This window comes from Scatophagus argus, chromosome 15 (assembly GCF_020382885.2).
Source record: "Scatophagus argus isolate fScaArg1 chromosome 15, fScaArg1.pri, whole genome shotgun sequence".
Lineage (NCBI taxonomy): Eukaryota > Metazoa > Chordata > Actinopteri > Scatophagidae > Scatophagus > Scatophagus argus.
The window spans coordinates 14,177,009-14,191,628 of NC_058507.1; the positions used below are offsets into that span (position 1 = coordinate 14,177,009).

Below are 14,620 nucleotides of genomic sequence, written 5' to 3' on the forward strand. Positions count from 1 at the left end.
ACCAGATGCCAATTTCTCTCCTCTGGCTCTCCAGACTATGCACGACTTTGAATACCTCAAACTCTTGGGAAAAGGCACTTTTGGCAAAGTTATCCTAGTAAAGGAGAAAGCCACAGGACGCTACTACGCCATGAAGATCCTAAAGAAGGAGGTGATCGTAGCAAAAGTGAGTGGATGCCAAAGAGGTGGAGGAAAAACACTGGGGGAGGGGTTAGTGAGGGCGGAGGAGCACATGACTGATACCTAAATGGTTGGTTATTGTGAGAGTTGCACAAACACTCTTTATTACTCTTTATTTTCAGGATGAAGTGGCGCATACACTCACAGAAAACAGAGTCCTCCAGAATTCAAAGCATCCGTTCTTGACAGTAAGGAGCCCCTTCGTATACCTAAACCAAACCTTATTTTAACTCACAGAGATCCTCGGAAACCTCTTCAGTCCAACCCAGCAGCATCCATTCAAGGAAAAAAAGGCCCGGTTTTACCAGGAATGTTTTGAAGAGCTGTTCTTACAAAGGCTGCAGACGAGCTGGGTCTTTTATAGTAACACTGCACTTTCTTTTCTTTTTTCTTTTTTTTTTTTTTTTTTTCTCAGTTAACTCTTTCTCTGTACGTCTGAGGGTGAAAACCTCCTCCAAAATGGTAAATCTAAGTGGCGGGTGGAGGCAACACATTATGTGATGTGCTCAATGCAATGAATGCGACCAATGTTTGCCACACAACAGTAGTTAAAAAGCCTCAACACACTGGTTATATTATGTTGTTGTTTTTGTTTTGTTTTGTTTTTTTAAATTCCTTTTTTATGTTTTAAAAATGTAGCCGAAGGGTCAAGCTGCAACGTGTATTGTGGTGTTTTAGGTTACAGTCAGCTGCTTAAATGCCAGCTTCCTCTTGAATTCACTGGAAACATCACCAAGTTCTTCTTTGAGCGTTCTCTTTATCTGTCTGCAGGCACTGAAATACTCCTTCCAGACACATGACCGCTTGTGCTTTGTCATGGAGTATGCAAACGGTGGTGAGGTAAACAATTTCAGTCCTAAATCTGCACCTGAATCAGAATACTCTTCAGCTTAAACTGTGTTACTGTCCCTATTTTCTCTGGACTCATCAACTCTGTCTTTCATCTGTCCTCTGCCTCCTCACCGCCAATCTCCTCTGTTTCCTCTCAGCTTTTCTTCCATCTGTCAAGGGACCGCGTGTTCTCAGAGGAGCGGGCACGATTCTACGGTGCAGAGATAGTGTCAGCGCTGGACTACCTGCATGCTGAAAGAAACGTGGTCTATCGGGATCTAAAGGTAGGCAGGAAGACACATCCTCGCTTTCTCTCATCCTCACGGTCAGCTTCTCTCTTCTGTCATTCTCCTTTTGCCCCCCTCTTCCCTTCATTTCTTCACTGGCAGGTTATAAATAGGGTTTTCCTCCATCCAGAGCAGAGGTGGTGGCCAGGACTTATTGATCTGCCTCCCCCAGATCAGACTCCAGACCTTAGAGAGACTTGGTCCATACACTTACTGCAGCTAGACAGAAATAACCACCACTCCTCTTCGAACAGATCACCACTGCGTCCCTTTATAGCATGGATACTGCGTTCTCAGAGGGTGTGCATAATGTTGTATGCTGGCAGAAGAGCACTATAAGCTAACAAAGAGAAAATGGCCATCATCACAAAATAAATAAGTTGCAAGGTTTCAGCTTCCTTGTTTTTTTTTTTGTTTTTTAGTTGTTGTTTTTTTATGTAAACCAAACCCTCATACTCTAAAGGTGGGATCAGAGATGGATGCTGCAGTCTGATAAGGACATGTTTGGGTTTAGCAGGGCTGTAGGGGGTTATCAGTGTTGTAGTGGGCATCTGTCGCCCTACTACTTCCAGCTGATAAAACCAGTCCGGTCAGCACAGCACTCTCTCTCTCACTCGCTCACTCGCTCACTTTCTCCCTTGGGTTTATGAGGCAGGCTCACAGCCTGCTAGGGTTCTCCTGAAAATGCCAGGGTAGCAGGATTGGAGGATGTGCTGACTCTGGCCGGGCGCTGCTGGCCACGTGTGAGCTACAGCTGCCAGGTGACTTTAACTGAGAGGGAAAGACAGAGAGGGAGGGAGGACACACTGATATTTAAAGGCCATGCAACCTCAAGCCATGACACTGCATGATGCACTTTCTGAAGGCATTTAAGTTTGTTTAACTGTACATGTAATCCCTGGGTGCATTTACATCCACCTGTGTTCAAAGGACTTATTAGTATTTCAGCTTTTTTTAATTGTCTGGAAAAAGTGGCACAGTTGAAAAAGAGAAGACAACATAAACAGTTTTTTTTTTTTTTATCAACCTAGTACTTGCATCACTTCATTCATTTAGAAAAGGCATTCATGACATGCTACATTCATCATTCACAGGGTTCAGAAAGCTGATCAGTGCCTTTTGGTGCCCATGCTAACCAGTGGCTCAGAGCTCCACAGCCAGTATGTGATCTTCAGCAATAGTTTCGGCATCTGGTCTGTTTTTTTCTATGTGTCACGAGCCAATCTGTCAAGAAAATAATCTGTTATAAAGCTTTCCTTCATTTCTCTTTTTTTTGTAAACTGACAAGTTTCAGCTGGTTTCAGACATTTTAATTAAGATAAAACATCTGATGGTTGTTATGAAAAAAGCTTTATGTTATAAATTCATGAGATTTCTAATGATGAAGATCATGTCTGTGCATGAAAACAAAAGAGGAGAGGAGGAAAATCCCTAGTTAGCCGACATGGAAAAACTTACCTCTTGGGCTTTTTTGCATTTCACCTATTTTTATCACCAAAGAAGAAGATATAAACACTACAGTGTACACATGGATCGACCAATTCGTTAGTAAGCAACAACAAAATATCATCAACCTCACTGGTGCTCAATTGATTATGATGTTCAGAAATGTACATAAAGGAACTGATTTATATGTTATTCTGCCTTTAATACTTATGCTTGTGTTTTTTATGTTTATGAATTAATATTCTTGAGAATTTCCCCACCGCAGGACTAATAAAGGTTGATCTTATCTTCCCATCACCTCCCTGATTTATTTGCTCAAGTTATTTTTACTATGATGCTAACACTCATCTTCTCTCTGTTCCCCCTCAGCTGGAAAACCTCATGCTGGATAAAGACGGACACATAAAGATCACAGATTTTGGCCTGTGTAAGGAGGGGATCAAAGATGGCGCCACCATGAAAACTTTTTGCGGGACACCAGAGTACCTAGCACCTGAGGTAACCAGTACTGCTATACTGTCCAGCTGAGTTACTGACTTCACCCTTTCTTGCAACAAAACCAGTTTTACGTATGGACAAACAGATGAGCGACAAGTTAAAGCATTAACATGACATCTCTGATTAATGTCTCAGGCCACTGTCTAACCGTCTTCCAGTAACCCCAAAAGCAAAGCAAGATGATTTTGATTAGATCAAGAATAACCTCATGTGGATCCCAAAAATGAATGTTAGTCCAATCACACGTGACAAGAGTAAATTCCAAACAAAATGCAGCGTGTGTTGTTGGACATCAGTGGAAGCATGTGCATGAAATGGCAGCTGTCCCAGAATGCCTTTCTAATCTCCAGCCTGAAGTCTGTGAGTTAATGAGTGTGCTGAGGGCCCAGGGCAGGGCAGTCTGCTCTCATATTTGCTGTCTAGGGTGTGGCTACTCCCTGTTGCGTGCAGGTATGACAAGTGTTGGAGTGGGCTGTGTAACCCGATATTGTATTGTGAGTGTTGGCGGTGTGTTGAGTGTTTGTGCTTGCCCCTTGAATGTTTTCCGGGAGCAGGGTGTCCATGTTGACACAGTTGCTGTATCGTTGTTTTTAGCCTCCATTTGGAATTTTCTGGTTGAGGGAGGAGGAGGAGGGGTGATTGGCTGGCAGTGCTTCAGGAAACGTGAGCTTCCGCCACTGGAAAAAAAAAAAAAAAAAAAAAAAAAAAAAGGACCACATTGGCTACAGCTGTTGTGTGGCACCAGGGGAGCCTGAGCCCCACTGCTGCCCTGGATGCCTTGCCTGATCTGAGCAGAGACACAGCCGTCATGAGCACGCTATCTCATAGTGCTGCCCCATAGGAATCTGTACCTGTTTTTTCATCAGTTAGACCAAGCTGGCCTCTAATCATCAACACCAGGTTATGAAGTCCAAGTGGAGGGTTAACATGTGAATATTTCATTAAAACTCAAACAACATTAACAAAATGTGTATCTCCTTTACTTCTACAAACCGTCTTTAAACCGTCCTCAGATTTCCCCGCCTGCCAGCTGTAAACTCTGTCTAGTCCACTTCGCTCATCCACAGTCTATGACAGCTCCAGCTTCAGCAGCGCAGGGAGACATCAGGGGGCGTTACCATGGCAACCGGGTCGCTGGCTAGCGTCTCCGTGGAGTGCGGGCCAGGCAGTGTTACAGGTTGTTCTGCAGTAAACAATGACCTTGTTGTGTGTGCTGCACAGGAATGCTGTAACGTCTGGGAATATTCCATCCAGAGCAGGGGGGAGGGAGTAGAGACCCAATCTGCAAAAACCCGACCAGTTTGTCTCTGGAGTGCAAGGTCTGGGACAAATTCACTTTGTCACTTTTATTAAGTAGTTAGAAGAAGAAAAACCTTATTGGTTGAGGGAATTGGCTGTTAGAAAATATCTACAAAGAAATCTGTGGAGAGGTTTAATCTAGCTGCTGAAACTGATCAGGATTCACGAGCTTGGAAGATTAATGGCTGTCAGTGCAGGGGAAAAAAAAGGTATACAGAGTGGGGCTCCAGAGCGGCAGCAAGTGTTTGTGCTTTTATTCCCTCTCTCCTCCCTCTCTCCTCCCCCTGTTTCTGCTCCTCTGGGGCAGTGTAACAGTATTAGTTTGGGGCTGAGGCCCAAGCAGGCAGGCAAACAGTCCTGGTTACGTATATGAGGGATGAGTTTGGCTCCTGCGCTCCTGGCAGCTTCACAGCTGTGGTGCTCTTCTACATATATGGGGCAGCTGCGGGCCCAGCTGTCGCACGGTGTGAATCACACGACAGCAGCGCTGGAAATAGAGACGGCCCAGTAATCCTAGCCCCACACCGGCTTCACGTTACTCCCTCTGCCCTCCCAGTCCTCCTCCTTGATGCTCACCACTCACCGCACCGCCAGGCGGAGTGCCCACAGACACATGCACGGCTGCGTGCACGTGCGCACACATGCAGTAGGTTTGTTCCTTTTACGGACACATCGGTCCATCTGTTTTCCAGGACCCTTGCTCGGCCTGTGCAATGTTGTGTCCATATCTAATTCTATTAATCCACCCACGTCTTTTACCTACGTTTCTATTCTTGGGTCTGAATGGCCTCACATCACTCTGCCTGAGGTTTAAGAGAACAGACTGTTCTCGTTGTCTTGATTTCACCTTCAACATCCGCCTGGTAAGGTAGAATCCAGTACAAGTCCACAGAGACCTTGGAACAACTCTGCTCAGAAGCACATTAGTCATGCAACAGGTTGCACTGTTTTGTAAGCACAAAAACTGGAGGAGTTTGTCTCATTAAGAACTGTTGAGAGCAGTCATCCTATGGAAATAATAAGACTACATGTTTTCCTCTCTGTGACTCTGGTAGAGTTCAGTGAACAGTTTGTTTGTAAGACCGGTCTGTGTTTGTTGCCACACATTTGCTTATTTAAGCGCCCCGCACCTCTGCTGCTTGTTGATCTGTATATGTGTGTGTGTGAAAGGCCCAGTGGTGATTAAATATGCAGGGCTCCAGGGGAAACTCTATCCTTGCGACTAATGTGAGATGTGAGTCAGTGTTGGCTGGGGTGGCCTCAAAAGGCCGGGGGTGGTGGGGCGAGCAGGTGATTTTGCTGGGGGTGGGCTGATGGTTTGTATATTCAGCCTAAAGAGCTGCTGTCTTCACAGCCCTCCAATGTCCAAATACAACCTGATTGGTTCAACCCCTAAGCGCATTTACAAAACCGTGTCAACTGAATTTGTTCTTTAACTTGCTGTACATTTATTTATACATATATTTTTTTGCTATATTACAACGCCTTAGTGTTGGCATTTAAAAACCTACATACTAAAATAACTTAGTGTAGCACATACGTATCCCAACAGCTTTACTGAATAACTTTTTACCCTCCTCCTCATCCCCAAGGTGCTAGAAGACAACGACTACGGCCGTGCTGTGGACTGGTGGGGCCTGGGGGTGGTGATGTACGAGATGATGTGCGGCAGACTGCCTTTCTACAACCAGGACCATGAGAAGCTGTTCGAGCTCATCCTCATGGAAGACATCCGCTTCCCCCGAACACTGGGCCCCGAGGCGCGCTCGCTGCTCTCTGGCCTTCTTAAGAAAGACCCAATGCAGAGGTGAGTTTCTGCTGTGTCTTCTGCAGTAGTGAATCACAAGTAGACTACCAGCGTATTGATTGTGACTCAGAAACATTTCTTCTGACGTGAGCTTATGATGTATTTTTATGACAAAGTAACTGGAAAAGTGAAAATAAGATTATTAGAAATGACAGCTTTTTTGCCCTTTTTGCCCTTGTCTTCCAGGTTAGGTGGAGGCCCTGACGATGCCAAGGAAATCATGCAGCACAAGTTCTTTGCAGGAATTGAATGGCAAGATGTCTATGAGAAGAAGGTTGGTTTCTAAAGTGGTCGTGTTCAACTAAAGTGTTGCCACGGGTCCTTGAAATCCTTGAAAGTTTGTTTATTTGGGAGAGAAAGAGTTTGAGGACTTAGTTTGTAAAAAATAGTCATAAATGGTCATGTGTCTTTGAAAAGTGCTTTAATTTATATATTTTGTAGAATTTTTTTGATATCTTTGTAACTTTAGTCAATACGCTACATCTGCCTGTGTGTCTCCCACAGTTGTGTCACTGTTTCACACGCCACCTGCCTTAAGAAAGTGCTTCACATGTGTGCATGAGTGTGTGCATGAGTCAAATGATGCAGGTTACAGCAAGCGAGCGAGTGAGCGAGAAAGCTAACACTAAGCAAATCTTTGTATTTGCCTGGAAAAATCTGAATTCCTTCTAAGACACTTTTTTGCACAATTTTGAAATGTTCACAAATGTTCAGTAAAGCCTTCTAGTTCTCATTATAAAACTTTGCCATGTACAGTACTTAACCTCGATCTCCGTCTCAAACTGTGCCATGTCAGCTCCCTGAATTTTAGGGAAAGTCTTTGAGTTTGATATTTAAGAAGGTACGGGAACTCAGTTACTGAAAGGACACCAAACTCAGATAAATGTAATTTCTTCCCCCGGGGATCAATATCGTTGCGTCACTGGAAACAGCAGCACCCAGAGAAGCTACAGATTGTCATCAGGGGGGACAGCTGTTATCAGAGTGATGGACGGTGCTGATGTGCCGATATGTCTGTGTCTCTTCTCCCCTTCAACAGCTGGTCCCACCCTTCAAGCCCCAAGTTACCTCGGAGACGGACACACGATATTTTGACGAAGAGTTCACAGCACAGACCATCACTATTACACCACCAGGACAAGGTAGCACCAAAGCATGTACACACACACACACACACATACAGTTCACTTGATACAACTTTACTTATGTGGTGTAACACAAGCTCAAATCATCAGACTGTTTGTTGTGGAGCTTCATGGTGTTTATGGTGTTTGAATGTGACAGTAAGGCAGATGAGAGCTCTGTGTGTGTGTGTGTGTGTGTGTGTGAGAGAGAGAGAGAGAAGATGAACTGCCACCTGACTTGTGTGATAAATTTCCTTACGCCTTCTGTGAGACTTTATTAAGAATGAAAAATTACACTTTGAATTCACTTAAGATGAGAGCAGCAGTTCACAATCGCTAGATTGATTTTCATATGAAAATCCCAAAATGATCATCACTGTTCTCTATCATTTCCAGTTTAATATTATAAAATGTAAGCTGACAGGCTCGTAAGAGAAACTCTGAAACCTAACAAAATCAATTAGTCAATGGGTATCTTGATTATTTTCCTCTGTACAGAATTCTGGTGTGAGACTGGAGTTAGTTTTTGTGGGTAAAGGAACAATTCTGCATGCGTGAGAAGAGTCTTCCCTTTCCTGGAGAGCCATTAAACGAAAGCATCATGCCACACAAGATCATCAAATGCGTGTGAATGACAGCCAGTGTGTAAATGCAAGTGATGATGCACTATAAGAAGATTAGGGAAGTGATTAGAAAATTGGCAGTATTGGCTTATTGGTGCTGGGTTAGACTGACAAAATCAAATAAAATCATATTTTTGACTGAAATATGAGATGAAAACTTGTGAAACATGTGGATGTGATGACCGTGCAGGTTCAGAATTAACTGTTTATTTCACTCCACTTGCTGTCGCTGTAATGCAGCATTCAAGAGTGAAAATTCTATTGATTGTTATGAAAAGCAACATCTACGACTATTTCCTATCTGATATCACAATACAGCATTATGTCCGCCCGGCCACAGGAAAATTTAGATTAAAGTGTACTATAATTAACATACTGTATGTGTAACTTTATATCCAAGTTCCAAGTGCATATGGATAGATGCAGGATATTGTAATTTTTCCGTAATATGAATTGAGAAACTGTTAATAGATACAACAAGCACATGAGAATAACTACTACATTAAATGAAATACTGGATAAACACCTCACACTAAATTCTAACCATTAAAAATGTAGTCGTAAAACATGTGCGATCATCATTTCGCGCACTCACAATGGTCTAGTGATGGTATGTTGAAATCTAAGCAGTTGTTTGCCCTCTGTCCTCAGATGACAGTATGGAGTCATTTGACAGCGAGCGGAGACCCCACTTCCCCCAGTTCTCCTACTCTGCCAGTGGGACGGCCTAAACGACTCTCGTACATTCCCCCTGGTCCCACCACCCGCCCTCACCCCACCCGACTGCACTCTGAAAAGACCAGGGGCTGCAGCCCCTGCTGTCCTCCCAGCATTGTCTCCAGACACCGTTGGTGGATGTAACCTTCACAATCTGCAAGTTGTGTTTTCCAGGAAAGAGGAAATTCAAGACAAAACAAAGATAACTGTGGTTATTCTATGAGGCCTTTTGAAGACTGACCATGGAGAGAGAGAGTCAACACTAACCCTGCATTTCCTGGTTGTTATGTTGTATACTGAGCAGGCATCCATACACCATAATGAATGGGGAAATGTAGCTATGTTATGCACAAATTAGGCCACTGATGAATTTTGAAAAGGGCCATTTTGTACTGAATAACAACCATTTCAGACAGATATAGACATACTGTGGACCAAAAACATCATGTGAGCAGAGTGTCTTGTTTGTTGAGTGGGTAATAAATCCATGTTTTCCTCTCTAAGATCTCTGAACAATTCAAATTCAGACTTCAAGACATTTTTGGCTTCAAAAGTGAATGTACCAAATAAAGTCAATCTTTTCTGCATACTTATTTGTTGTAACACATGGCTGATTCTCCTATGACTGAAATACCATCTACTGGACAGGATTTTTATCACTTTTCAACTACCCTGATGCAAAACTGACACCAATCTTTCTGTTGTATTATCACGCTACACTGTGATGAGTCTGATGAATCAATTGTGCAGTGCAGTGTGATATGAGGAATGCCAGACATGCAAAGAATGCAGAGTGATTAATCATTAAGGTAAAAGCTGGCCTGCAACAGATTCCTCTTTACTGTTTGCACATCCAAGTCACTGAGAGACCCTCCCAGCTTCTCGTTCAGGATAATAAATAGCTCCTCGAGCCCCCCCCCACCCTGAAGTAAGTGCTTATACTTCCTGATGCCTTCCTCTCTTGATGCTGTGCTGCAGACACCTCCTGGTTTCCCTCTGATCAGAGTCAGTCAGTTGCTGACCTATCAGAAACTCTTTATCTCCTCTGGGTTTTTCCTCCATGTACAGTACAGTATTGGGTGTTTTCCACCCAGTGCATTCACTGCAGCCTCAATGAGGTCACTTAAAGAGAATACACTTCTTTAGGAATACTTTGCAAACAAACTGGGCTTCAGGGGGAAAAAGAAAAACACACAAAGTCATCTTTGATTTGCTACTTTAGGGCACTTCTGTCCCTTCACGAGCTTCTGAGTTATTTATATGAGACCAGCATTGACTAAAATGAGTTTTACTGTGCCAATGATATGCACTTTGCTGCCCCAAAATGATTGTATTTGGACTCTTATTTGTACTTCATGGTTGGTAAAGACTAATTTAGCTTCTTTTATAATGTAAATTCAAATGTTGTGGATACAAATAAAACAAGAATCGCTTGTTTGAATGATTTCTCCCCTTTTACAGATGGCTGAGGCTAAACTGAGACTCTTGGAAACTGAAACTACTATTTCAGAGTGTACCAAGAATTTCCCTAAAAGCGCTTCAGATTTGTTGAGATGACAGATAATCATTTTTCAAAAGTGCATCATACGTTATTGAATGTAATGGTTTTTTTTTTTTAATGGTATTGTTTTCATTTCAATCGTTGCAAACCTTTTGTTCAGTTTCTGAATCTGATTGTTACTTATTCCTATGCACGCGCACCCTTTGCTGTCGCCTTCTGAAAATAGGGAAATTCATTTTATACTTTTGTTTTTATTTCTACCTTTTTTTTTTTTTTTTTGTACCTGCCCTCCCATATTCCTGAGACTGAGGACACCAGCTTTAGTAAACAAATAATATAAACTTTGTACACTGTTTTTACTTGTTTCTTTCAAATTGATGAAATAAAAGGTCTTAACAATAAACTGTGTTGATTCCTCTTTTATTGTGAAATCTTAAAGCGCTAGGAGGCACACAAATAAACTGGATAGGCAAGAAAAGAGTAATTAATCCTCATATTTGGCTAAATAAACAGTATTGTGAAATTAGCGAGTACTGCGCCCAGACATGTTAACAGAAAGGACAGTATCAAGAAGTGTATTTAGAAAGGAAAAAAAACACATTTCCATCTTTTTTCTAACCTTTTCTCCTGCAGTTATGTATTTCATAGACATGCCCTCTAAGTCTTTCTATTTCCACATGATCATGTTCTTCCTCGTCCTTCATTTCTTGCTTTTTCTCGTAGAATTCTGTAACCTTTCGCACAAGGCTGCTTCAGTTCAAAGTAACTTGTAATCCCACCGTATGGATATATGATTTCTAAGTTCCTCTTAAATTGCGCTATCAGTAGGCAGCACCTTCATCCTCTGGCACTAAATAGTAAAAGATTAGTCAAGAGGAGCAGAAAGTTTGTTTATCTAAACCTCACTGTGATCACACCCTGCAGATAAAACATGGCTGAGCGTGTGAGACGAATGTCCCTGTGCTCAGTGGCTCTGACTGTGTCTTGGACCTGTTCTCTGCCTCTGCACGACCGCTCAGGTCCACGTCTGGGGCTCTGCAGCTGGTCTGAGACAGGAGGGATGCTCCCCCCGGGGCCTCGGGCAGATGGTACAGTCTCTGGAGCAGATGTTGACAGCCAGGGCTCACAGTCTGTCTTTTGGCCAGCTGCAATACACTGCTCCACGCTGCGAGAGCGAGGCTTGGCCCGGTGTGACGCTAACCTGACAACCATCCCTCACCTGACTCCAGCTGCACTGCCCAAAACACTCTGCAGGGCTGGGGCTGCAACTCTGCCACAGGCTTCCCCTGGGTGATGTAGTGTTCTGCTGTGCGGGGAAACATGTCACTCACACAGCCTGCAAGCCAGTGCTCCTCTCTTCTTTATACTACAGACAAACATGTTCAGTGTTATACAGCCAGTGGAGGCTGGCGTTGATATAATTATCAACAGTTTGGAGCTTTGACACACATGACATAAATGCAACAGCAACCTTAACTCAAAATATTATATTTTCTTTCACTGTTAGACAGCATCTCTACTTTGCCAGGTTTTACTTGGCAAAAGTATTCTGCTAAAAGTCCACCTCACTTCAACATATTTTATAATTTACTACCCAAAAGAAATAAATCTTTTTGTCCCCTAATGTGCACAAGATGAGCTGGGCTGGAGCTCACTCAGTGTTTGGTTTATAGACACTTCAAAACTGTAGGAGACAGTGAACCCGCTACCTGGATCATAAACTCACTGAATGCAGTGTCTTGTAGGTCAACACGTTAAAAATGCCCTCGGTGGAAAAGTCCTATTGTTTACTCAAGCGGCTTGGCGTAGGAAACTGGAGTCATAATTTGGTGAAAGAGGAGGGTTTTTTCATATGAGGGTGGGGAGCTCCAGTGTGACACGTCAGGGCCTTAGAAACAGGTTCCACCTGTTGACTGCAAGTCCCTTCAGAACACTACCAGCAGGGGTGAAGTGGAGGGTAAACCCACATAAACTTAGCATGAGAAAAGGTTCTAAAGCCTGGAGCCGCAGTCTCAACTAAAAATAGAAAATTCGACCATATTACACCAACTCCAGCTTCCTTCCACTGGTTCCATATCAATGTCAGGTCAGACTTTAAGGTGCTTCTGATCACTTAACAAACTGTAAATGGAGACGCCCCCTTAATATCTGATCTAATGTCTAATGTCTGATCACCTTAAACCTTTAAAAAGAAGTCAGCAGGCTGCAGGTCCTTTCCTGTCATGCCCCTTTTGTCTGGAAAAACTCCCTGCTCACAGGAGAGAGGCTGACTCTACTAAAGCCTTTAAAAAAAAAACTAAAACTCACCTTTTCACCTGAACTTTCAGTCAGTTGCTTGCTCTTTGGTGACTTGAGGCCTTGCACCTGTCATCGTCATCCTTCTGGTGGCTCAATCTCAGTCCTGCTAACAAAAATACTGTAAACTCTCTGAAAACCACTGCATCTCTCTAAACCTCTGTTTATTTGTGTAACTCAAAGGATTGCAGTGTGCTTCTCTCTCTCCATGTTTCCTCCTCCTTGTCCTCTTTTCACTCAGGCTTCTCTGCACTGGACCGTCGGCCGCCACGGGACCTCGTTCCCTCTCCTCCTTCCAGATGTTTTGGACCTGGCTCTTCGTCCTTCAGGAGATTCAGCCTCTCCTCTCGTCTCCTCTCTCTCCCTCTGTGGGTTTGTTTCCTTTCTCCTGTCTGTGTTAATGGTGTGTCTGAGCTTTGCCACTGTAAGGTGTTTATGTAGTTTGTCCTCTTTCCAGGTCTCCATGGTGGGGAGGGGGTTGTTTGGCTCAGGTCTGTTTTGGATTCACATTCTTCATACATGTTTACAATCTACTGATAATTTTGTTATGAGTGTCCATAAGGGAAGTTTATTGTGTTGGTTTATTTTGCACACATCACGTTTGTGGTATGACTGTCCATCATGGGAGAGGTATTTACGTCTACCTCTTTAGAATAATAAAGCATGTATTTTGTTTGTTTTAAGCTACTTTATACTTTCACTACACTACAGTTCCAAAGGTGATATTTGTTGTTTTTCTTTTCAAATAACAATAGCGATATAGCAATAAATAAACAAATAATAAGCCCTATCTTTATCATCTACATATCAGACCATAAACACCACATCTATCAGTGCATCAATAATTTTAATTTATTAAAACAGTATACACCCAGAATGGGTCATTCTGCATGATGAGTGCTTTCACTTTTTGTATATTATGTAATGCTTACATTTTTGTACTTGTATTTATATAAAATTTTGAACGTAGCAGGAGCATTTTTACCCTGTGGCATTGCTACCTTTACTCAGGTGAAAGATGTAAGTAGTCCACTTCTTAAACTGCAGCTTTCTCCCAACACATTAAGAGCTCGAATGTGTTGGTTGAATGATGATGGTTTATGTATAATAAAGAAGTAACAGTCACTGTGGAGTCACTGTGAGGTTGACCTTGTGGTTTTGATGAAATTGCCCTTAACATCCTAAATTAATGTGGTAACAAGAAGGTAAGTTTTTACAACAGCATGGTAAATTAGAACGAGAGCGCCATCTAGTGGGCAGTACGCTTATGTGAAAACAACTTCCATCTGGATGTTCCGAGTCCACACATCATCACCAGACGTTCAGTTTGATCATAATTCAGACCAAATAATAAGATAGACTTGAATGTTAGTGCAAGTTGAATTAAACTGTGACTATGATGTTTTAATTGAATGTAATTACTAGTGTTCCATGCACTCTACAGACATTTCACCAACAATAAGTGAACACTATTTACCCAGCAGTTTGAACGAGGCCAATATTTTAGCTCGTTGTCAAGGAAAAACAACCATTTTCTTTGACACTAAGCTGATATTACTTTTCCATTGTGCTGCGTGCCAACATGAAACACGGGATGAACAAAGTCCTATCGGGCAGTGAATACAGATCGTCTATAAAGACGATGAGTCACCAGACAGTTGGAACAGCGCTGCACTTCCGCCCATTCACATAGATTGATTTCAGCGAGCAACCATGCAATGTTCCAGTGCAAATTTGTGGTATAGTGTCTTGCCTAAGTACCCTGTGATTAGTGCTCTGCTTTACCCTGACACTTGATGTCACTAGGTACTTTGCTAATTAAATGTTTCCCAAAAATAATATGATAACCTATCAAAAATCCTTCAAGTCTAATTTTAAAGTATAACCTGACTGATACAGGATACAGACCAATACTGATATTCATATCTGCATTTCTAAATATTTGACAATGAGCAGACATTGACAGGATCACTGCAAAAGGTTTACTGGCCATCAGACACACACCAATACAG

At 42.6% G+C, this 14,620-nt stretch overlaps 1 protein-coding gene and 1 long non-coding RNA gene across 3 annotated transcripts in view; one reads left to right on the plus strand and one right to left on the minus strand.

The window, feature by feature from the left end:
- akt1 (v-akt murine thymoma viral oncogene homolog 1) overlaps positions 1 to 9,405 on the plus strand; it is a 30,427-nt gene extending 21,022 nt beyond the window's left edge. For both annotated transcript variants that reach the window (XM_046412639.1, XM_046412638.1), the window contains exons 6-14: positions 35 to 166; positions 303 to 368; positions 952 to 1,020; positions 1,170 to 1,295; positions 3,114 to 3,242; positions 6,134 to 6,348; positions 6,535 to 6,622; positions 7,388 to 7,490; positions 8,747 to 9,405. In XM_046412639.1, coding sequence (XP_046268595.1) covers positions 35 to 166; positions 303 to 368; positions 952 to 1,020; positions 1,170 to 1,295; positions 3,114 to 3,242; positions 6,134 to 6,348; positions 6,535 to 6,622; positions 7,388 to 7,490; positions 8,747 to 8,826 — 1,008 coding nt within the window. In that variant the 3' untranslated portion in view covers positions 8,827 to 9,405. The remainder of the gene's footprint in view (positions 1 to 34; positions 167 to 302; positions 369 to 951; positions 1,021 to 1,169; positions 1,296 to 3,113; positions 3,243 to 6,133; positions 6,349 to 6,534; positions 6,623 to 7,387; positions 7,491 to 8,746) is intronic.
- A 179-nt stretch (positions 9,406 to 9,584) lies between these two features.
- LOC124071765 lies at positions 9,585 to 14,221 on the minus strand. Its single transcript, XR_006845392.1, has 3 exons — positions 14,167 to 14,221; positions 12,621 to 12,714; positions 9,585 to 11,679 (listed from the first exon to the last, which is right to left on the minus strand). It is a non-coding gene; the product is annotated as an uncharacterized LOC124071765 (long non-coding RNA).
- Between the last annotated feature and the right edge of the window lie 399 nt (positions 14,222 to 14,620).